This window comes from Mytilus trossulus, chromosome 9 (assembly GCF_036588685.1).
Source record: "Mytilus trossulus isolate FHL-02 chromosome 9, PNRI_Mtr1.1.1.hap1, whole genome shotgun sequence".
NCBI classification, from domain to species: Eukaryota; Metazoa; Mollusca; class Bivalvia; order Mytilida; family Mytilidae; genus Mytilus; species Mytilus trossulus.
The window spans coordinates 76,628,785-76,655,186 of record NC_086381.1 but is presented as its reverse complement, the minus strand read 5'-3'; the positions used below and the strand labels follow the sequence as shown (position 1 = coordinate 76,655,186).

The 26,402-nt window shown below is 32.8% G+C and overlaps 1 protein-coding gene across 1 annotated transcript in view; it reads right to left on the bottom strand.

Moving 5' to 3' along the window:
• LOC134684948 (uncharacterized) overlaps positions 1-25,757 on the bottom strand; it is a 47,408-nt gene extending 21,651 nt beyond the window's left edge. The window contains exons 1-7 of the mRNA XM_063544269.1: positions 25,746-25,757; positions 22,258-22,359; positions 21,363-21,464; positions 20,633-20,731; positions 18,505-18,606; positions 3,891-3,980; positions 2,045-2,120 (exon numbers count right to left, since the gene is read on the bottom strand). Of these exons, the coding sequence (XP_063400339.1) occupies positions 2,045-2,120; positions 3,891-3,980; positions 18,505-18,606; positions 20,633-20,731; positions 21,363-21,464; positions 22,258-22,359; positions 25,746-25,757 (583 nt within the window). The remainder of the gene's footprint in view (positions 1-2,044; positions 2,121-3,890; positions 3,981-18,504; positions 18,607-20,632; positions 20,732-21,362; positions 21,465-22,257; positions 22,360-25,745) is intronic.
• Between the last annotated feature and the right edge of the window lie 645 nt (positions 25,758-26,402).

Below are 26,402 nucleotides of genomic sequence, written 5' to 3'. Positions count from 1 at the left end.
GTGTTGATCTGTCAGTGTGATGATGTAAAAGTTTGTTGATATGTTGATCTATCAGTGTGATGATGTAAAAGTCTGTTAATATGTTGATCTGTCAGTGTGATGATGTGGAAGTCTGTTAATGTGCTGATCTGTCAGTGTGATGATGTAGAAGTCTGTTAATCTGTTGATCTGTCAGTGTGATGATGTCGAAGTCTGTGCATGTGTTGATCTGTCAGTGTTATGATGTAGAAGTCTGTTAATGTGTTGATCTGTCAGTGTGATGATGTAGAAGTCTGTTAATGTTTTGATCTGTCAGTACGATGATGTAGAAGTCTGTTAATGTGTTGATCTATCAGTGTGAGGATGTAGAAGTCGGTTAATGTGTTGATCTGTCAGTGTTATGATGTAGAAGTCTGTGAATGTGTTGATCTGTCAGTGTGATGATGTAGAAGTCTGTTAATGTGTTGATCTGTCAGTGTGATGATATATAAGTCTGTTAATGTGTTGATCTGTCAGTGTGATGATGTAGAAGTCTGTTAATGTGTTGATCTGTCAGTGTGGTGATGTAGAAGTCTGTTAATGTGGTGATCTGTCAGTGTGGTGATGTAGAAGTCTGTTAATGTGGTGATCTGTCAGTGATATGATGTTTCAGTCTATTAATGTGTTAATCTGTCAGTGTTAAAATATGTCAATGTGTTGATATATGAATCTGTTAATGTGTTGAAATGTCAATTTGACGATATGTTTATGTGTTGATGTATGAGCCTGTTTATGTGTCGATCTGTCAGTGTGTTGATATTTCAATGTGTTGATGTATAAATCTGGTAATGTGTTGCCTTTTACAACTGATTTTTATAGTTCGTTCTTATGTTGTACCGTAACACAACTGTCCAAGGTTTGGGGAGGTTTGGGACCCCGCTTACATGTTTAACCCTGCCATATGCTGTATGTATGTGCCTGTCCAAAGTCAGGATCCTGTAATTCAGTGGTTGTCGTTTGTTGATGTGTTACATATTTGTTTTTCGTTCATTTTTTTGTACATAATTTAGGCTGTCAGTTTTCTCGTTTGAATTGAATTACATTTGTCACTTCAGGGCCTTTTATAGCTGACTATGCGGGATGGGCTTTGCTTATTGTTGAAGGTTGTACAGTGATCTATAGTTGTTAATTTCTCTGTCATTTGGTCTCTTATGAAGAGTTGTTTTATTGGCAATCATACCACATCTTGTTTTTTATATGATCTGTCAGTGTGTCAACATGGCAATGTATGAATGTATGAGTATGCTTTTGGGTAGATCTCTCAATGTGTCAATGTGTAAAAAGCTTTAGAATTGTCAATCTATCAATATGACAGTTTGTTAATGTGTCAACTAGTCATTGTGTCGATATGTTTATGTGTCAATGTTTGAATTTGATACCTCAATTTTGATATGCTGATCTGTCAATGTGTCAATTGATTAATATTTCCATTTGTTAATAGGTCAACTGGTCAATGTGTCTATCCGTTTATGTGTCAATGTATTAATTTGCAAAAAACTACTTATTCTGTAAAATCCAGTTGAGCCGATGGCTGGATTTGGTTGTCAACTGAACAAGTTGAGAATGTTATATAAATCGGGTGAGAATGAATTTAAGGTTATTGTGATCTGTAATCAACAGGTTGAGGAAAAAACCGGCCGCACCCTCATATAAATATTCCACAGTCCCTAAATCGGATGAGAATGAGAGAAGTTTATGTTAAGGTTAATATGATCTTTAATCTGGTAATCAATCAATCTTCATCAATAGCCTACTTTACTTTTCCTATTAATGTTTTTTTTTTTTTTTAACATTATACAGGTTATATGCAGATATCAAGGTTTCCATATATTAGAAATAAGTAACAATACATCAATCATGTCATTCCAGCCAGTATATACAATAATTAACATAGACAATTGCCTTGTGTGATGAACCAGTAGGAATGATAGTACCGCCATTGTTAGCAGACATCAAGGTCTCCGTAATTAGAAACAAGTAATTATTATTTCAGCCAGTATCTGAATAATTAATATAAGATGATTACCTCCAACTACTGGTGCTGCAGGTTCCTGCGATTGGTTGTCAGGAGTCAATTCTGGGGATGTCTTTGACATGGCAGTCTAAAAAAGAAAAACATGTAATAAACTAGTAGAGTGACCTTTCATTGTTAATTTCTGGGTCATTTGGTCTCTTGTGAAGAGTTATCTCATTGCCAATCGATACCACATCTTATATCTATCCTAAAGTCCTATTTTTGCCACTGACAATAAAGATTGTAAGAACAATTTCAAACTTGCCCATAATTTGCACATGCACAAGATCAAGAAATACACACGTCAGACAAATTATTCTATTTCTAATCAGTCTTTATGGAGAAAGAGGGAATAAAAGACCACAGACATGGTTGTGTTACAGCGATTGGGATCATCAATCTGAATAACTAAAATAAGGGACAACAAATAAAATTTTACTTAAATTTTGTAATATTCTTTCTTTTTCAAATAATTTATGTTTATGTTTATTTATTTATTTTGATTTCTATCAGAAACAGCTATTGCCAAGTTAAAAACAGTAGTTTTATCAACCATAATCATAATGGAGAAAATACATAATTTCTTAAAGTATGTGTTACTATATTTGTTTTTATTTCTCCCATTGTTTAATTGCAAAAGAAAGGACAAATTCTGGTGTTAGGCTGTTTTCTTATTTTTGTGATACCATGTTTATTTCTTTAAAGGTGTCAGATCACTAATTCTAAATCCCTGTCAGAGCCTGTCTATTCCAACAATTTTTTCAACATTTACAGCTTTATAATATTTTTAACTTCATAGAAAGCAGGTGTTACTCTTAGTATACTGAATCATACATGTATAATCTTTCTACCTGCCATTTATAATTCATGTTTAATGTCTTGTAGTAAAATACCAATGACCGAAGGTAACTACTAAACATAGCCCCTGGTTTTTCTGGAAATCTTAAATAAATATAGCATGGAGTGCATTAATCCTGAGTTTTTAATGCAAACTCATTGGCAAGTAAATTATGTCTAAAAATGGTTTAAATATATTTCTCTTTCACAAAAAAATTTCATTTCTGCAAATTTGTTGGTTTAGTTTAAGTAAACAATGACTTCAAAAGGATATTATTTTTAGGGAAGGACTACTTTAGTATATAACTTTACATTCTAAATTGGAGTGAATGAATTGGTGGTCTGACATCTTTACCACATTTTTAATCGCCACAGTAATTGTTTTTCCTTCTAAGACATATCACACGTGAGTAAAATTTACTGCACACGGCCTATTTAATGATGATGTGATTTATTTGTTTTTGTATGTAATTTAAAAAATATGTACAGGAGAGTTAATGTTACTGAGTTTACTCATTTCATAGAGGTTTTATCTATGTAGGTGGTTTTGTCTACCCGCTACATACTGAAAGCTTTAAAATCTATACACAGGTTGACAGCATACTACACATTTTGTTAAGATGTGCTTTTTGTTTTAGTATATGATTATTACATATTTGCATAAACATGTAAATCAACTTTTCCGCACAGAGATACACATTATGTATACATAAAAGGAGATGATGTGATGTATATATCTAGGAGATAGCCAGCTGATGACACAAAATATAAGAGACATCCAACAGATGAGACACTGATTTCAAACATTTGTCTTTCGCATATGCCAACATCTATATTAGGCAACAAGCTTGGAATTGTCAACTTACCGGGTACATTGTTAACTGACAACAAATACTACAATGACATTGAATACAACAGGCAACCGTTTCATTGTAACTTTTTTGTACCAAGTCTGTTGTGTCTCTAACAATCTGTCAACATATTTGTAAATATCTCTTATTAGCTAAGACAGAATATTTACCTTTAGGAAGTCCATCACTTCTTTCTTCTTCCTTTTTTTCTCATCAGAATCATAGCTTTCCATTGTTACCATATCATAAGGAGTCTTACCCTGAAATACAATCAAAAACTCTTTTATCAATCATACAAATATACATCTTCTTTAAATAATAGGCAATTATTGTACCAATTTTACCTATACAATACTTGACATAAAACCAGTCAACCTAAACCAACAACAAATATGAAGTGACATAATAAAGAGATACATGAACAATATTTGAGATTTTACTGTTCATCTGTTTAAGAGCATGAATAATCTAGACATCATTGAGATGGGAGCCATCTCTGTGGGCCCTGCTGAAATAATGTATGGTAAAAAAATTGTATCTTTACCATAGGACATGGAGTTGTCAACTGAAACCAAAGTTTTTAACCTTGACTTTTGACACACCCTCTGGTGTTGGTTAATATACATGTCAAGTATAAACTTTGAAATCATAACGGTTCTCAAGATATAGAGTGGACACGATCTTTACCATAGGACATGGGGTTGTCAACTGAAACTTAAGTTTTTGACCTTGAACTTTGACCTAGGAATTTGTACATACATTATGACACACCCTCTGGTGTTGGTTAATATACATGTCAAGTATAAAATTTAAAAAGATAACGGTTCATAGATATAGAGTAGACACAATTTGTTACGGACGGACGAACGGAAAGACAGACGGACAGACGAACGGACAGACTGATCACTATAGGGCGTCCACCAATTCTTATTATATGTGTAGAATTAATGTATTCCTGTATATTTACATTTTCTTTTTCTTTTTTCCTATATTGTACTCGTTATTTAGATTTTGAAAATATTGTAAACCGAACAGAAATTATTCATTCTTATTATATAATTTAAATCGATGCATCTTATATTTTTGGTAAAAAAAAAACATTTACAATTATACCGACATTTAAAAGAGTCTGTAATTAAAAACATTTTTTTGTTAAATAATATAAAATGCGACACAAAATTCAAGCTTGATACAGCACTGAATTTGGATTGTGATTAAATATTTGACACAGCATAGGTTTCTGACACAGAATGAATGTGGTCTAAGAACTTAAAAAAATTTAATTTACCTATTCAAACCATATCATTATTATTTGCTTTTAATATATAAATCAGAAATAACCAATTAAAAATGGAAAATTTTAAAGAAAAAAATTGAGAAAAAAAATCCCCCCTCAAATTCTTTTAACCCCCTTATGATTCATAACCCCCAAACTAAATCCCAACCTTCCCTTTGAGGTATGGTACCTTGCAGTACAATTTCAGAGTGATCCGAACACTTGAACACAAGTTATTTTCTGGAAACTAGAAAAATGCTTGTTTTTTGGCCCCTTTTTGGCCCCAAATTCCTTAACCTTTAGAGCAATTACCTCCAAACTCAAACCCAGCTTTCCCTTTGTGATATGGAACCTTGCAGTACAATTTCATAAAGATCCATGCACTTACACACAAGTTATTATCGTGAAACAAGAACTAGAGGCTCTTAAGAGCCTGTATCGCTCACCTGTTACTGTATTTACTGATGTCGGCCATCTTGGGTGGTAGGTGGGGTCATTAGACACTATTTTTTAAATAGATACCCTAGTTATGATTGTTACAAAAATTACGAAAAGTTGTTCAATATTGACTATAAAGGGCAATAACTCCTTATGGGGTCCTCTAACAATTTTGATCATGTTAACTTATTTGTAGATCTTACTTTGCTGAACATTATTGCTGTTTACAGCTTATCTCTATCTATAATAGTATTCAAGATAATAACCAAAAACTGCAAAATTTCCTTAAAATTTTAGGGCAGCAACCCAACAACAGGTTGTCGGATTCATCTGAAAATTTGTGAGGGGATAGATCTTATTCTGATGGACATTTAACATGTTTAAATCTTGAAAGATTTGCCCTAAATGTCTTAGTTTCAAAGATATAAAGCAAAAACTGCATTTCACCACTATGTTCTAATTTCAGCCATGTCGGCCATTTTGTTTGGTAAGCAGGGTCATCGGACAAATTGTTTCAACTATATACCACAATAATAATTGTGGTCAAGTTTGGTTAAATTTGGCCAAGTAGTTTCAGAGAAGAAGATTTTTGTACAAGTTACAAACAGTTACGAAAAGTTGTTAAAAATTGACTATAAAGGGCAATAACTCCTTAAGGGGTTGACTGACAATTTTGGTCATTTGACTTATTTGTAGGTCTTACTTTCCTGAACATTATTGCTTTTTACAGTTTATCTCTATTTATAACAGTATTCAAGATAATAACCAAAAACCTACAAAATTTCCTTAAAATAACCAATTCAGGGGCAGCAACCCAACAACAGGTTGTCCGATTCGTCTAAAAATTTCAGGGCAGATAAATCTTGACGCCGGATGCTTGTTTTTTGCCCCTTTTTTTGCCCCTAATTCCTAAAATTTGGAGGCAATAACCCCCAAAATCAATCCCAGCATTTCCTTTGTGATATGGAACCTTGTGGTACAATGTCAGAGAGATCCATACACTAACACACAAGTTATGTCTGGAAGTTACAAAAATGCTTATGTTTGGCCCCTTTTTAGCCCCTAATTCCTTAACTGTTGGTACAATAACCCTCATAATCAATCCCAACCTTCCTTTGTGATATTGAACCTTATTGTGAAATTTCATAGAGATCCATTCACTTTAACTAAAGTCAGAGTGCGAAAACCAATATGTCTTTGGACGACAACGACGACGATGCCAACGTCATACCAATATATGACCGCAAAATTTTGCGATCGTATAAAAATTGATATAGATAATGTTGACATTTGTTGAATTCATTGAGTAAACAGTTTAGTCTTGCTAAAAGTTGTAAATAAAGTAACAGCTCAAGAACTTTTCAAACTATGTAAATTGTAATACCGGTCAATGGTGCAAAACGTGCGTTAATTGTGGAAAAGCAGTGAATATCAAACGAAAATTGAAGCGTGGTTACTATTGCTGTCTGCACGTACAAGAATTCTTGCAATAAATGAACATAGATTATGGAAAATATAAGATAAATTTCAGTCTGTGATAATGATGGTGGGTTAAACGACCTTGACTGGCTATTTAGCCCTCACACGGTCGGTCCTGGCTTACGCCTTTTGATGCACTTAAATAACTTACTTTTACGTTTGTGACATTTGATATAATTATACAGACCAAAAGTTGACAAACATTTTGAAACAAGAATAGAAATTAAACATTTCCGCAAAGTTGCTGTAATTTTAATGAACTATATTTTAGCGGTAATCACTAAAAACTTATTTGATTGGCTGATCTAAATAAAATATTTCATCCAGGTGTTGAAGTCCGCGTTGCATATTCAAATGAGTTTCATTGGTCGAAACGTTTGCAAACTTTCAATCAAGGTGTTCTCATTGAAGTCTGCGTTCATGTTTCAATAGGATACTCAATATTGTTAAATTCAAACCGAGTTTCTCTACGAAGTCCACGTTAACAAAAAGAATTTAGAAAAATAACTCTTTTCTGATTCTTCCCACACAACAAAACTGTCTTTTTCGATAGGCATAATTGCTTTCTACTGATGAACAATACTAATATCAGTGGTGGATTTACCGGGGGCACAGGGGGGCACGTGTTTTATACGAACTTTACAAATAAATTGTTTAGTGCCAAGAATGTTAGTATCGATATATGGCATATGTCTTCTTAACAAAATTCTAACATTACCATTTCTTGTGATTTTTTATTTTCAAAATTGTCTTCTTTTGACTTTATTCAAAAATAAAAATTTTGTTCATGCAAGATTTGTTTTAAGACTGAATGTCATATTTTCTTTTCCCTCCAATTTTCAAAAGAAACTAACACATGCTATGTTAAAAAAAAACCTCCCCTCCCCCCTTTTCCACAAAAAGTGGATTGGGTTGGCATTGTCTAATATCATGAATATATAATCATCAATGAAATGCCATTTTATTTTTATAAGACATACAATTTGAGAACATAATCTGGGACTAAAACACTTATCCATTAGTCCAAGCATACAATAATATATGATGGTATATTTGTCCTGTTTCAATTACCATGTACATGAACATGTATGAGGCTATGATTGCGCCACAATTTATGAGGATATCAATGGGTTTACTGAAAAGAAAATAATGGGATAAAAAATAAACAGAATAAAGAGGTGATAAAATATAAAAAATAGATTGATTGATTGTTGGTTGCTTCACATCAAGTGGCAAATATGTCATGCATGTTAAGGACGAATATAATAGAGACCAATTGGCAGAAGAATAAAGAATAGAGTGAAATGGCAAAAAATTCAAAGATACTATAGAAACTGACACCTCTTCCCCCACCACCATTACACTCGCATACATACATCTCTAAATATATATTTAATTTTGGTTTCATGGTGCCCCCCCCCCCCCCCAGACATCAAGGTTCTGGGTCGGTCCCTGACTATATTAGAATAAAATACAAGCATAAATAAACTGTTATCACAGAGATATGTATCGCCTTTTTGTAATTTTCATAATGCAAATGTTGAAATTAAAATAGCAATAATCTAACATGTAAGTTATGCAAACATTCAAAGTCGATGAACCATGACTGAAGGTACATGGCTAAACAATCTCCATGGAATGAGATGTGCCAATGCTAATACAATTGCATACCAAATACCATTGACTTAATATATGTCGTTCCCTTTAAACAAACCTAAACACAAACATTAACTTGTAAACTATATGTAAAAGTTTCAAAGTCAATGAACCATGATCAGGGGTGGGGCTATATAATCTCCATGGAAACGATACTTTCAAATGCCAATACATTTGCATACCAAATATCATTGACTTAACATTAGCAGTTCATCTTAAACTGATCTAATCACAAACAAATACATGTAAACTAAACAAAAGTTTCAAAGTCAATAGACCATGACTGAGGGGGCGGGGCCAAATATTTTCCATGGAAATGAGATGTGCTAATGCTTATACAACTGAACACGTTAACTTAGCAAAATTTGCAAAGTCTATAGACCATGACTAAGGGGGCAGAGACAGATAATCTCCATGGAAATGAGATATGCCAATGCTTACACAACTGCATACCAAATATCATTCACCTACCACTAGTGGTTCCTCATAAATTGACTTAATCACAAACTAATACATGTAAACTATGAAAAGTTTCAAAGTCAATAGACCTTGACTGAGGGGGCGGGGCCAAATAATCTATATGGTAATGAGATGTGCCAATGCTAATACAACTGTATACCAAATATCATAGACCTACCACTAGTGGTTCACCATGAACTAGACCTAATCACAAACTAATACATTGTTGACGCCGCCGTCGCACCGCCGCCACCGCCGGAAACAGCATACATATGTCTCGCTTTTTGCCTCCGTCAAGGCGAGATAAAAAGCCTGTTGTATTTGTCACAAATATATGGTTGATTTTTAATGTATACTTACATGTATATGACAATAAAGACTTATTCCATCCCCCCATTCCCCCTTAGAAAAAATTAAAATCGTACGTTAACTACATGTTTTAGACTCAAAAAGCTAGAAAGGGGATGAAATTACTTTGTAAATATATTGGGGTAAATTTTAAAGTAAAGAAGTGATTTGGTCCAAAAGAAAAGGTAAACAATTAGTATTTCTGAATTCGACGATATCAAACAAAATCCAAAGTTGCCACGGTCCATGTCCTGAGTTAAGGTGAATACAATATTCTATAATTTTGATAATATGCCCCAAAAGCAGAACAACACAGGGATGATCCAGGATTTTTGAAGGGGACGTAATTCCCTAAAAGTGAAAATATACAGTCGAGCGATGCGAATTAAATTTTTTTAAATAATTTCATGCAAAAAAATAGACATATATATATGAGCCAGTCCATGCAAAAAGGTACAAAAACGAAATTCTAAAACGTGTGCATAACTATTGGTAGCAGACTTCCCGTATGAGAATATTATGAGGATTCCGCTTAAAAATAGCAGGAACCGAGGCGGAATCCAAATCTAAAATTCAAACTAAATTAGTATTATCCCAACTCAAATCGGTCCATTTTATTCATTAGGAATGTATTTCTACTTGAAATACCAAGTACTTGTTGTTAGCCTGTTTACCTGGACACATGTCTTATTACGCAATAAGTACGGATATGGTAAATTCTGTATAATGTATCTCTGGACTGGGGTGTTAAAGATATTTTAATCTGACAACACGAATGCTTAGTTGTTAATTTCTGTGTCATTTGGTCTCTTGACGAGAGATCATACCACATCTCCTTATTTTTATATGTGTTTTTAGATTTACTTGTGTTTTATGCCCAAACAATGCAAAAGCAGAATGCAGAATCTTTAAAATGTGCTGCCTTAGATCGAGTCTATATCTGGAGACTGATTTTACCTACTATTTGGGTGTTTGACTAAGAAGCATTTTAATAAACAAATTGTGGCTTATTTCATATTTATAATACAGTTAAGATTCAAGGCCATATTTTTCTAAATTTGAAGATTAATTACTCTTAGTAAAAATTGCGAGAAGATGTTTCATAATTTGTATACAAGAAAAGTTAAGTTAAGACTCTCTTTAAGTTATGTTGGGTAAATATCTTTTTGATAAAATGATGCAACTGGATGCACCCCTAAATACAAAATAATAACCATAAATAGCAGGTATGCGTGAATCAGATAGTAGCATAAAAACAAGAGTGCACATGCTGAAATGTCTCGCCTTCTTTACTAACCATTGATATTATGTTGATAGTCCTAAATGAAAGCTTTACTACAACTATTACATAAACTTAACATGATCCAAGAAAATGAAGTCAAGGTCATATAAACCAAACAAGAAATACATGAACACCTTACAATCATTCAATACACTAAATATAGTTGACCTATTGCTTATAGTTACTAAGAAAAAGACTTAACCACGAAAACTAAACATTGACCAATGAATCGTGAAAATGAGGTCAAGGTCAGATGAACCATGCCAGGCAGACATGAACAGCTTACAATCCTTCCATACAACAAATAAAGTTGATCTATTGCTTATAATTTTAGAAAAACAGACCGAAACACATAAACTTAACACTGAGCAATGAACCGTGAAAATGAGGTCAAGGTCAAATAAAACCTGTGAGACTGACATGTACATCATAACATATGTCCATACACCAAATATAGTTGACTTACTGCATATATTATTAGAAAAAAGGCTAAAAATGAAAAAGACAAACAGAAAACAATAGTACACATGACACAACATAGAAAACTAAAGAATAAACAACACGAACCCCACCAAAAACTAGGGGTGATCTCAGGTGCTCCGGAAGGGTAAGCAGATCCTGCTCCACATGCGGCACCCGTCGTGTTGCTTATGTGATTACAAATCCGGTAAATAGTCTAACTCAGTAGGTCAAATTCATGAAAGGGAAGGGGATTGTAGTTACAACGTAAGGAACATATCTGATATCATTTGTGAAACGGTTATTCCATAACGGTCAACCAACTCGTGATGGCGTCCGTAAAATTTACGAAGGGATGATTTCAACTTCACCATTTGGAACTCTTGGTTTAATAGCTTCCTTGTGAGCAGTAACCCTCTATCAAGAAAATCATGTTAGGAAATGCAAGCACGGGAATATCGTTGGACATGATAATATCCTTCTATACACCAAATATACTAGACCTATTGCTTATAGTATCTGAGATATGATCTTGACCACTAAAACTTAACCTTGTTTACTGATCCCTGAAATGAGGTCGAGGTCAAAGGAAAACTGTCTGACGGGCATGAGGACCTTGCAAGGTACGCACATACCAAATATAGTTATCGTATTACTCATAATAAGAGAGTAATTAACATTACAAAAAATCTCTATTTTTTTTCAAGTAGTCACTGAACTATGATAATGAGGTCAAGGACAATGGACATGTCACAGACGGAAACTTCGTAACATAAGGCATCTATATACAAAGTATGAAGCATCAAGGTCTTCCATCGTCTAAAATATAAAGCTTTTAAGAAGTTAGCTAACACCGCCGCCAGATTACTATCCCTATATCGAGCTTTCTGCAACAAAAGTCGCAGGCTCAACAATAAGGAGATGTGGTATGATTGCCAATCAGACAACTATTCACCAAAGTTCATATGATTTAAATGTAAGCAATTATAGGCAATCATACGACCTTCAACAATGAGAATAAAATGCCTCGCTGAGCGCAGCCTTATACGACCACAGTGGTCGAACCCTCAACAGTTAGGGCAAATTTGGACACAATATTCAAGCTTGATACTATCTGAATTTGGATTGTGATCAAATTTTTGACATAATATAGGTTTCTGACACAAAATAAATGTGGTTAAAGATTTTACAAATCTAATGCACAATACTGTGCAGTTGAAGATTTCTTCTTGAAACTTTTCAAAGATTAGAAATTTTGAAAATTTTGAAAAAAAATATGAACCCTTTTAAAAAAAAATTGGAAACCCCACTTCCCCCCAACTTTTTGAATCCCCCTTTTAGCATTAACCATCAAACTTAATTGCAGCCTTTCCTTTGAAGTATGGAACGTTTTAGTACAATTTTAGAGAAATCCATACACTTAATCACAAGTTACTGTCTGGAAATTAGAAAAATGCTTTTTTTTTAACTATAAAAGCCCATTTAAATACATTTGTACATCATAAACATGATAAAAGTATTAAAATAGAAAATGACATCATAGTTATGGCTAAAATTAACAAGAGTGAATACACTGAAATGTCTCGCCTTCTTTACTAATCATTGATATTATGTCGATAGTCCTAAATGTAAAACTTTAATACAACTGTCACATAAACTTAACATTAACCAAGAAAACTAAACATTGACAGATGAACCATGCAAATGAGGTCAAGGTTTGAATAACCATGCCAGACAGACATGTACAGCCAACAATTCTTCTATACAACACATAAAGTTGACCTATTGCTTATAGTTGAAGATAAACAGACCAAAACACAAAAAAATAACACTGAGCAATGAACCGTGAAAATGAGGTCAAGGTCAAATAAAACCTGTACGACTGACATATAGATCATAAAATAATTCCATACACCTAATATAGTTGACCTATTGCATATAGTATTAGAAAAAAAAGTCAAAAATTCAAAAACTTAACTTTGACCACTGAACCCTGAAAATGAAGTCAAGGTCAGATGACACCTGCCAGCTAGACATGTACACCTTACAATTATTCCATACACCAAATATAGTAGACCTATTGCATACAGTATAAGAAAAACAGTCCAAAACACAAAAGCTTAACTATTAACACTGAACCATGAAACCATAAATACAGAGTATGAAGCATCCAGGTCTTCTACCTTCTAAAACATAAAGCTTTTAAGAAGTTAGCTAAATCCGCCGTACCCGCCGCCGCATCCCTATCCCTAAGTCAAACTTTCTGCAACAACAGTTGCAGGCTCCACAAAAAACTTCATCAGCAACAATTAATAGTAATATCAAAAAATAAATTTCTTTCATCAGCATTTAAAAGAAACTTATAAAAATAAATTGACAGCTAGGACTTTGCAACCACAAAAACCCTTTTAAATACATCAGTATTAACAGTATCAAAATAGAAAATGACATCATGATCATGCCTAAAATTAAAAAGCCTCCATGAGCAACATTAAATATAGATTCTTACATTGATACCAGTGGATTATCGGATTTATCCAATCGAGATAGTTAAATTATCAATTTTAAAGTCCGAGCCGCCTCGGCGAGGACTTTAAAATTTATAATTTAACTATCGAGATTGGATAAATCCGATAATCCACGAGAAACTATGTAAGAATCTGTTTCTCTAATGATTAAAAATACATTTTTTTTTTGTTAACCGAAAATCCCCTTCGAGTGCCTTTCACATTGCACGAAGTTGTCAATTTCATTAACACCTGTTATCATATTTTGACTCATTCAGTTAGCTAAGAAGGTCATGACCCTTAAAATCATCCAATCATCTTCTGAGATCACCAGCAACCACACATTGTTTAAATTTTTTTATACAATGGGTTCAGAAAGGGATAAATTTCCATAGAGTTAGAGAAATAGTAATATCTAAAAATAAATTTCCTTCACATACATAATCATGATAATCATGGCTAAAATAAATTATTTTTTAATATGAAAATGACATCATGATCATGCCTAAAATTAAAAAGCCTCCATCAGCAACATTAAATAGTAATATCTAAAAATAAAATTCCTTCACATACATAATCATGATAATCATGGCTAAAATAAATTATTTTTTAAAATAGAAAATGACATCATGATCATGCCTAAAATTAAAAAGCCTCCATCAGCAACATTAAATAGTAATATCTAAAAATAAAATTCCTTCACATCCAAAATCATGGCTATAATTAAATAACCTTTATTAAACATTTTAAGAATAGTAACTTCTAACAGTGGCAGATTTACCGGGGGGCACAGGGGGCATGTGCCCCCCCCAGTTCAGGTCAACAATTTTTTTTTCTAACATAATTTTATTGTTACTGAAACTTCTTATCTAGTGCGGAAATTGTCACAGCTTGATTAGACTTCTTAAAGTGGCTGTTAATTAATATCAGCGTCCCCATGCGTGATTTATGACAACTTATCGGTGGGTGTGTAAATATTGACACCTGTGTGTAATGTCTTTATGAAAAAGCTTTTATGTAAAATACATTTACATGTTGATTGGAATAGTACAAATTTGTATTGGTTTATAATACAATACCGATTAAGATCGATTACCAGGTGAAACTTCTGATCTGTGTATTTGAAGAATAGGTACAAACATTTCCTGTAAATGTACGTTTTTTTCCAAAACTTTGTTTTTGTGAATTTATTCAGCAACAAATTAAACTGTTTATTTTTTGATAACTTAGAAGATATGTTTTTAAACGGAATGTCATATTTCATTCCCCTCTTATTTTCAAGGGAAATCAACAATTTGTTTTACTCCCCTTCCCCTTTCCCCTAATGCCTTCCCCCGTCCAGGAAAAATTAACTGACATTTCCTATTAAATAATCATCAATAAAATGCTATTTGATTTTCGTTAAAATTAAGTTTGTAACAGAATCTAGGTCTTACACATTTCTCTCAAAGCCGAAGCATGCAGTTATATTGTTTTTATTGTTCTTGTTTCAATTACCATGTACATGTATGAATATGCAAACGGTCACCATTTATGAAGATATGAAGGTGTTTTGCAGATATTAGAATAATGTGCAAAAAAGTAAGTCTGGAAGTGAGGCCAAAACATATAGATAAAAGAATATAGAGGTGATGAAGTATAAAGAAAATAGTGTTTGATTGTTGCATGGTCGTTAAACGTCCAGTGGCAAATATTTGATGCATGTTTAGGTTGAATATAATAAAAATCAATTGGCAGTAAAGTGAACCAGATGCTCCGCAGGGCGTAGCTTTATACGACCGCAGAGGTTGAACCCTGAACGGTTGGGGCAAGTATGGACACAACATTCAAGCTGGATTCCGCTCTATATTTAGATTGTGATTAAATAGTTGACACAGCATAGGTTTCTGACACAGAATGAAAGTATTCAAATGAACTTAAAATTTTTGTTTTCTCTTAGAGCAATTCACTATGCTGTTGAATATTAATCCTCTCAAAAAAATGTTTGAAGAAATTTTCTTTTTATTTATGAAATTTCAAATGAGAAAAGATTGAACCCAATTTTTTAATCACATCCCCCTTTCCCTTATTCCAAAACTAATTTCAATTAAAATATTCTAATGGAGTTTGCAACAATAACTACTCATTTAAATACATCATAAAATATTAAGATGTAAAAAAACTGCTTGTTATCACTGAATGGTAAAGATTATTTAAATTTATCAGTTGGTAGTAAAAAGTGAATATACATTGTATATTGTATATAACAAAGATTTAAGTTGATTCTGGACAAAGAAAGATAACTCCAATTAAAAAAAATCTTGCAGATATTTCTTGCTTACTATACTGGACAAAGAAAGATAACTCTTAATTAAAAAAAAATTTGCTATTTCACAATATTGTGAAATTAGATATTTCTTGCCATTGCACAATACTGTGCAATTGAAAAGACTTGCTATTGCACAATACTTAATATAATAATTTTAGATCCTGATTTGGACCAACTTGAAAACTGGGCCCATAATCAAAAATATAAGTACATGTTTAGATTCAGCATATCAAAGAGGCCCAAGAATTTATTTTTTGTTAAAATCAAACTTAGTTTAATTTTGGACCCTTTGCACTTTAATTTAGACCAATTTTAAAACTGGACCAAAAATTAAGAATGTACATACACAGTTAGATTTGGCATATCAAAGAACCCCAATTATTCAATTTTTGATGAAATCAAACAATGTTTAATTTTGGACCTCGATTTGGGCCAACTTGAAAACTGGGCCAATAATAAAAAATCTAAGTATATTTTTAGATTCAGCATATCAAAGAACCCCAAAGTTTCAATTTTTGTTAAAATCAAACTTAAGTTTAATTTTGGACCCTTTGGACCTTAATGTAGACCAATTTGAAAACGGGACCAAAAGTTAAGAATCTACATACACAGTTAGATTAGGCATATTAAAGAACCCCAATTATTCAATTTTGATGAAATCAAACAAAGTTTAATTTTGGACCCTTTGGGCCCTTTTTTCCTTAACTGTTGGGACCAAAACTCCCAAAATCAATACCAACCTTCCTTTTATAGTCATAAACCTTGTGTTTAAATTTCATAGATTTCTATTTACTTATACTATTGCTATGGTGCGAAAACCAAGAAAAATGCTTATTTGGGTCCCTTTTTGGCCCCTAATTCCTAAACCGTTGGGACCGAAACTCCCAAAATCAATACCAACCTTCCTTTTGTGGTCATAAACATTGTGTTTAAATTTCATTGATTTCTATTTACTTTGACTAAAGTTATTGTGCGAAAACCAAGAATAATGCTTATTTGGGCCCCTTTTTTGGCCCCTAATTCCTAAACTGTTGAAACCAAAACTCCCAAAATCAATCCCAACCTTTCTTTTGTGGTCATAAACCTTGTGTCAAAATTTCATAGATTTCTATTAACTTAAACTAAAGTTATAGTGCGAAAACCAAGAAAATGCTTATTTGGGCCCTTTTTGGCCCTGAATTCCTAAAATGTTGGGACCAAAACCCCCAAAATCAATACCAGCCTTCCTTTTATGGTCATAAACCTTGTGTTAAAATTTCATAGATTTCTATTCACTTTTACTAAAGTTAGAGTGCGAAAATTAAAAGTATTCGGACGACAACGACGACGTACAACAACGACGACGACGACGACGACGACGACGACGACGACGACGACGACGACGACGACGACGACGCCAACGTCATAGCAATATACGACGAAATTTTTTTCAAAATTTGCGGTCGTATAAAAAGTTAAATAAACTTAAAACATATCGAAATACAGAAACGATGATCTGACCCCCCCCCCCCCCCCCCAAAAAAAAAAAAAAAAACACAAAAAAAACAAACAAAACAACCTAGCACCCACTCACACTCGCACATATTTATATATATATATCTATATTAAAAAAAAATTTGTTCATGGTGCCCCCCCAGACATCGAGGTCCTGGATCTGCCCCTGTCTAAAATAAAATTAAAATTACCTCCCTACACGGTTTTGTTATTTCTATCGCGGAAAAGTGATTATTTTTTTTAACAACTTTACTTGAATCGAATGAAAAATGAAAAAAAGATTGTCTTTTGAATAGAAATACATTTTATTAAAAGATATCTTTTGAATAGAAATACATTTTATTAAAAGATAATCAGGATATAATTATATACCCTCCGCAACCGACTCTCGCGTGAGTTACGTTAATGTTATTCAATAGAATGTAAGATTATCTTATTATTTGCTCATTTGATAGAGTAAAAGGTATACATAAATTTTAAAAAGTTAAGAACTGACACGAAGACGAATATAAATACATGTAGGTCACAGTATGATTTCCTATTCAGTGTGTATCTTTCTGAACATGCATGAAATATTTGCCACTGGACGTTAAGCAAGCAACCAAAAATCCATCAACCTATTCAATTTGACTCAATTAGATTTTCAAAATCTTACACACGAATATGTTAAATCTGGATTTATTTTATGAAAGTCTACATTAAAATTCATCACATGTATATGAAAATGTTTCTTTATCATGTTTATTGTAGCGATAAATCAACAAAACTTCACGTTATTTGTTTCTTAAATTAAACTGCAGGACTACAATGAAAGTTTCTTTTACACCTATTATCGATTGATCTTTAAAAAAACAAATTTCCAAATCGGCATAAAAAAACTATAAGACGAATAAAGTTGTGAAGTAAATCATAGACTGTATGTTTATCAAGGAAAATAATGACCTTACACAGGTAATTATTGTATGCCTTGGAACATATATCATTGAAACTTGATATCGTCCGGGTTGATTCTGAAAAAGAATGACCTGACGTTCTGAAAGAAAATAACTCCATATAGGTATATAAAACTGAATATTACCTTTTCTGTTTTCACCCAAGGACTGCATCCTTGATCTAATAACAATTTTGTAACATCAATATGTCCATTCCCAGCAGCACAATGTAAAGCTGTTTCTCCATCCTATAACAATATAAAAATATAAACATGTTAATGGTGTGTGATAATAAATCAAGAGAGGAGTCAAACAATTTATCAAAATGTAAGAAATATAACATCTGGTAAAAAAATATTCAATTTTATTACATTGGTTGCAATGAATTACATTGATTTCCCAGTTAGATAAAACCGATAATTTCACATGTGAAATAAACGTGGTTATTTCACTCTCTGACGTCATACAACAATAGGCGTTGTCAAGACGTTGATAACGTCGGATCAAAACAAATTGGGAATGCGTAGGAAAAACATATAGTTCCTTACATTTTCTACATTAATTTCATAAAAAAAAGACATTTGACAATGTAATAAAAAGTATAACTAATCGCCGTATTTGAATATCAAAAATAAAACAACTTGCGACCGAACGCCGCTATGGATTAAACTCGTGCTGCGCACTCGTTCAATCCATGCGTCGTTCAGTCACGCGTTGTCTTATTTTTGATATTCAAATACGGCGATTAGTTATACTATAAATATTTGTGTAAACTGATAAATGGTAGATTAAGATATATATATAAACTAAATATATATTTTCTGATTCAGTTCTACAAAACAGGAAAAAATAATAGCAAACCCCATTTAAGGATGTACACCTCTGAGGAGCCAAACATTTCTAGAATTAAACTTTTTTTCTTAACCTGATTTTTAAGTTTATAAGACTGTAACAAAACAATTGGTGAAGAAAAAATCATATGGTGGTGTGCTTCTTTTTTTGCTACGGCCCGTTGAAAATGCCCAATTTTGATGATTTTCTCTCTTTTCATCGATTTTTACCTATTTTTGGGCTATTATCGTGAAAAAAATCACAGTTCCACAATTAAACTTTTTTTCATACTTTCCATAAAGATGAAGTGGACCAATCTGAATAAATTTAACTTACAAAAACTATAGGTAGGTGTTAATATAAGAAAGTTTTATCATATTTTGATGCTTTTTTGTGAAAAATTTACCATACTACCAATTTTGTATTTTTATGATTTTTCTCATTTTAAAGAACAAAATGCTTATTAATTCAACTTTTTTGTTATAAATGATTGAAAAAATACATATCTAAGAAATTTGAAAAGACCAAAATGAGATGGGATGTATATTATTCTTGTAAAATCATTTTTTGTATCCCTCACCCATTTTCTCAAAATTTTGACTAAAAATACTGACTTGAATGGTCGTAAAATTTGAAAACTGGATTATTCAAAAACCGTTCATGGTAAATGCACAATTTTTTCACAGACTTATGTTTGATTATAATATTTTTAAAATTCATTGATATTTTCCACTTCTATCATATGTTTTGGAAATAATTTAAGAACGAGATTTCAACGAGACTGAACGAGACTGAAAAGTCAGAAGAATACATCCTTAATATAAGTCTAACAAGTATTTGTTGTCCATTTAACATGTTTGATTAACAACATGATTTTATGTTGATTCAGTAGAATGATCAAAGTTGAAAAAAAAATAAAAAAATCAATAAACATTGAAACGAGTTATATTTTCTGATTCAGTGCGAAGAGACAAGAAAAATGAGACCCCACTTTTTATTATTCTGTCAAGTATTAGGTCTCCATTTAACCTGTCTGATTAACAATGATTCAGTAGAATGATCAAAGTACTGATTCAGTACGACAAGACATAAAAAAATAAGACCCCACTTTATATAATTCTGTCAAGTATTTGTTATTTTTAAAAGATGTTTTACATTAGATCTGTAGAATTAACATTATCTGACTAAAGATGTTAACACAACTTTTTCTCATCAACTTCTCATTAAAATCAGATGTTAACAAAATAATTTTTCGTCAGGAAACAAAATAAAACCTTTACTATCTGATTCAGTTCTGTGTTACGAATAAAATGAGACCCCACTTTATATAATTCTAACAAATATTTGTTGTCCATTAAATCTGTCTGATTAACAACATGATTTTGTGTAGATTCTGTATAAAATGATGTTTGGTCAGAGTAAGGTGATTGTATCTATCATTACCACGTCTGAAGCCTCTAACTGACTGCCGTGACTGACCAGGTACGTCACTACCTCCAGGTGTCCTCCCATAGCGGCCAACATTAATGGTGTCCATCCATCCTGTAATATCAACATATAACAGACATCAAAACTTGTGTCATCAACTGGACAATGTTGTGTAATAAATATAAACAAAATATATATCACATGAATCAGTGGTCAAAACTGAATAAAATGACCAGTCACACTTGTCTTTATATTCTACATAAACAACAAATAAACAACATGTTTTATTGTGAGATGTCAGAACTTCCATCAGAACTGTCAGGTAAAAAAAAAAAACTTTTTTCAAGAAACATTAAAACAAATTATATTTTCTGATTCAGTACGAAGAGACAAGAAAAATAAGACCCCACTTTATATAATTCTGTCAAGTATTTGTTATTTTTAAAAGATATTTTACATTAGATCTGTAGAATTAACATTATCTGACTAAAGATGTTAACACAACTTGTTCTCATCAACTTCTTATTAAAATCAAATGTTAACAAAGTAAGTTTTCGTCAGGAAACAAAATAAAACCTTTACTATCTGATTCAGTTCTGTGTTACGAATAAAATGAGACCCCACTTTATATAATTCTAACAAATATTTGTTATCCATTAAATCTGTCTGATTAACAACATGATTTTGTGTAGATTCTGTATAAAGTGATGTTTGGTCAGAGTAAGATGATTATATCTATCATTACCCTGGTGGATGTGGCCTCTAACTGACTGCCGTGACTGACCAGGTAACTCACCACCTCCAGGTGTCCTCCCCAGGCCGCCCATATTAATGGTGTCCTTCCATCCTGTAATATCAACATATAACAGACATCAAAACTTGTGTCATAAACTGGACAATGTTGTGTAATAAATATAAACAAAATATATATCACATGAATCAGTGGTCAAAACTGAATAAAATGACCAGTCACACTTGTATTTATATTCTACATAAACGACAAATTAACAACATGTTTTATTGTGAGATGTCAGAACTTCCATCAGAACTGTCAGGTTAAAAAAAAAAAACTTTTGACAAGAAACAAACAATATTTATATCAATGGACTCAGCTGGACATTAGACAATTAAAATGAGACCCCACTTTATATAATTCTGTCAAATATTTGTTGTCCATTAAATCTGCCTGATTAACTATGATTAAGTAGAATGATTAAAGTTAAAAAAAAAAAAAAATTCAAGAAACATTAAAACAAGTTATATTTTCTGATTCAGTACGAAAAGACAAGAAAAATAAGACCCCACTTTATATAATTCTGTCAAGTATTTGTTATTTTTAAAAGATGTTTTACATTAGATCTGTAGAATTAACATTATCTGACTAAAGATGTTAACACAACTTGTTCTCATCAACTTCTCATTAAAATCAAATGTTAACAAAATAATTTTTCATCAGGAAACAAAATAAAACTTTTACTATCTGATTCAGTTCTGTGTTACGAATAAAATAAGACCCCACTTTATATAATTCTAACAAATATTTGTTGTCCATTAAACCTGTCTGATTAACAACATGATTTTGTGTAGATTCTGTATAAAGTTGTGTTTGGTCAGAGTAAGGTGATTATATCTATCATTACCAAGGTGTCTCTGGCCTCTAACAGACTGCCGTGACTGACCAGGTAGGTCACTACCTCCAGGTGTCCTCCCACAGCGGCCAACATTAATGGTGTCCCTCCTTCCTGTAATATCAACATATAACAGACATCAAAACTTGTGTCATAAACTGGACAATGTTGTGTAATAAATATAAACTAAATATATATCACATGAATCAGTGGTCAAAACGAAATAAAATGACCAGTCACACTTGTATTTATATTCTACATAAACAACAAATAAACAACATGTTTTATTGTGAGATGTCAGAACTTCCATCAGAACTGTCAGGTTAAAAAAAAACTTTTTTCAAGAAATGTAAACAATATTTATATCAATGGACTCAGCTGGACAAGACAATTAAAATGAGACCCCACTTTATATAATTCTAACAAGTGTTTGTTATCCATTAAATCTGTCTGTCTGATTAACATGATAAAGAAGAAAAGTTAAAAAAAAAAAAAAAATTTTTCAAGAAACATAAAAACGAGTTATATTTTCTGATTCAGTACGAAGAGACAAGAAAAATAAGACCCCACTTTATATAATTCTGTCAAGTATTTGTTATTTTTAAAAAATGTTTTACATTAGATCTGTAGAATTAACATTATCTGACTAAAGATGTTAACACAACTTGTTCTCTTCAACTTCTTATTAAAATCAGATGTTTACAAAATATTTTTTTGTCAAGAAACAAAATAAAACCTTTATTATCTGATTCAGTTCTGTGTTAGGAATAAAATGAGACCCCACTTTATTTATTAATTCTTTCAAGTTCTTTTTTTTTTATTAAATGTGTCTCAGTGTCAGAATAGCAATGATCAAAGTTAAAAAAAAAATAAGTTCAAGAAAAAGAAAAACAAATTATATTTTCTGATTCAGATTAATGAAACAGGAAAAATGAGACCCCATTTTATATAATTCTAACAAATATTTGTTGTCCATTAAAACCTGTCTGATTATCAGTATTTTGTAGAGAGAGCCGTGGTGTAGTGGTTAGTGCATTGGACTACTAACACAAAGGTTCCTGGTTCAATTCCCGTTTGGGATGAAAATTTCAGGGACTTAATTTTCGGCTCTCCCTTGACACCATTTGCGAGTATGGTCTTGAGGAAACAATGATAGTCCGTCGGAAGGGGACGATAAATGGCTGACCCGTGTTAAGAGAGAGCCATATCTCTTGCACGTTAAAGACACCCTTGTAGATTTCGAAAAAGAGCAGGCTAATGCCCCTACAAGGCAGCACTCACATCCGCAAAGTGGAAAGGGATTAATATAAGTTGAAAAACTTGTTTACCAATGCACTATATATGTTTAAACTAACAGTATTTTGTGTTGATTCATAATAATGATCAAAGCATAGAAAGACTTCAGTGGTATTTCCATGTAAAATGTTTGTGTGGTGTATAATAGTTGCTTCATATGATATGTGCTGTTGTATATTATGGTAATATAGCAATGGTGTATGTTTGTGTTGAGTATAAGGGTAATATAGCAATGGTGTATGTGAAGAACTTCAATAAGCCTTGTATTTACTTTTTGTTGTTGCCTATAAACGTGATATGTCACATGTTTGTGAGCAGTGTAAGAGTGGCATTGATATGTCACTTGTTGGTGCTGAGTATAAGAGTGTCATAGCTATGTCACATGTTGGTGTTGAGAATAAAAGTGTCAGTGATATGTAACATATTGGTGTTTAGTATAAGAGTGTCAGTGATATGTCACATGTTTGTGAGCAGTGTAAGAGTGTCATTGTTATGTCACTTGTTGGTGTTGAGTATAAGAGTGTCATTGGTAAGTCACATGTTGGTGTTGAGTATAAGAGTGTCAGTGATATGTCACATGTTGGTGTTGAGTATAAGAGTGTTATTGCTATGTCACATGTAGGAGCTGAGTATAAGAGTGTTATTGCTATGTCACATGTTGGAGCTGAGTATAAGAGTGTCCTTGCTATAATGTCCTATGTCACATGTTTCTGTTAAATATAAGAGTGGTATGGTTACATGATGGTGTAGAGTATAAGAGTGTCATTACTATGTCACATGTTGGTGTTGAGTATAAGAGTGTCAATTGTATGGTATATGATTGTGTTGAGTATAAGTATCATTGCTATGTGACATGTTGGTGTAGAGTATAAGAGTTTCATTGCTATGTCACATGTTGGAGCTGAGTATAAGAGTGTTATTGCTATGTGACATGTTGGAGCTGAGTATAAGCATGTCATGGCTATGTCACACGTTGGAGCTGAGTATAAGGGTGTCATTACTATGTCACATGTTGGTGTTGAGTATAAGAGTGTCAATTGTATGGTATATGATTGTGTTGAGTATAAGTATCATTGCTATGTGACATGTTGGTGTAGAGTATAAGAGTGTCATTGCTATGTCACATGTTGGAGCTGAGTATAAGAGTGTTATTGCTATGTGACATGTTGGAGCTGAGTATAATCATGTCATGGCTATGTCACATGTTGGAGCTGAGTATAAGGGTGTCATTGCTATGTGACATGTTGGTGTTGAGTATAAGAGTGTCAGTGATATGTCACATATTAGTGTTGAGAATAAGAGTGTCAGTGATATGTCACATATTAGTGTTGAGTTTAGAGTGTCAGTGATATGTCACATGTTGGTGTTGAGTATAAGAGTGTCAGTGATATGTCACATATTAGTGTTGAGTATAAGAGTGTCAGTGATATGTCACATGTAGGTGGTAAGAAAAATAGTGTCATGGCTAGGTCAAATGATGATGTTTAGTAAAACAGTGTCAGTGCTATGTAGATGTTGGTGCTGAGGATAAGCATGTCATGGTTTTGTCACATGTTGGTGTTGAGTATAAGATTGTCATTGCTATGTCACATGTTTGAGTTGAGTATAAGAGTGTCATTGCTATGTCACATGTTGGAGTTGGGTATAAGAGTGTCATTGCTATGTCACATGTTGGAGTTGAGTACATGAGTATTATTGCTATGTCAGGTTGGTGTTGAGTATAAGAGTGTCATTGCTATGTCACATGTTGGAGTTGGGTATAAGAGTGTCATTGCTATGTCACATGTTGGAGTTGAGTACATGAGTATTATTGCTATGTCAGGTTGGTGTTGAGTATAAGAGTGTTATTGCTATGTCACATGTTGGAGTTGGGTATAAGAGTGTCATTGCTATGTCACATGTTGGAGTTGAGTACATGAGTATTATTGCTATGTCAGGTTGGTGTTGAGTATAAGATTGTCATTGCTATGTCACATGTTGGAGTTGGGTATAAGAGTGTCATTGCTATGTCACATGTTGGAGTTGAGTACATGAGTATTATTGCTATGTCAGGTTGGTGTTGAGTATAAGAGTGTTATTGCTATGTCACATGTTGGAGTTGGGTATAAGAGTGGCATTGCCATGTCACATGTTGGAGTTGAGTATAAGAGTATTATTGCTATGTCAGGTTGGTGTAAGTATGTCATTACTATGTCACATGTTACCAGGTTACCCATTTCAAGTTTAGTATAAGAGCGGTTAATGTATGTTGTTCAGTACAGGAGTGGTAAATGAATGTTGTATGATCAGATGTCACATGTCATGTTCAGTACAGGAGTGGTAAATGAATGTTGTATGATCAGGTGTCACATGTCATGTTCAGTACAAGAGTGGTGAATGAATGTTGTATGATCAGGTGTCACATGTCATGTTCAGTATAAGAGTAGTAAATGAATAATGTATGATCAGGTGTCACATGTCAACTTCAGTACAAGAGTGGTGAATGAATGTTGTATGATCAGGTGTCACATGTCATGTTAAGTACAGGACTGGTAAATGAATGTTGTATGATCAGGTGTCACATGTCATGTTCAGTATAATAGTAGTAAATGAATGTTGTATGATAAGGTGTCACATGTCAACTTCAGTACAAGAGTGGTGAATGAATGTTGTATGATCAGGTGTCACATGTCAACTTCAGTACAAGAGTGGTGAATGAATGTTGTATGATCAGGTGTCACATGTCATGTTCAGGACAGGAGTGGTGAATGAATGTTGTATGATCAGGTGTCACATGTCATGTTCAGTACAGGAGTGGTGAATGAATGTTGTATGATGTGGTGTCACAGGTCATGATCAGTAGAGGACTGATGGATGAATAT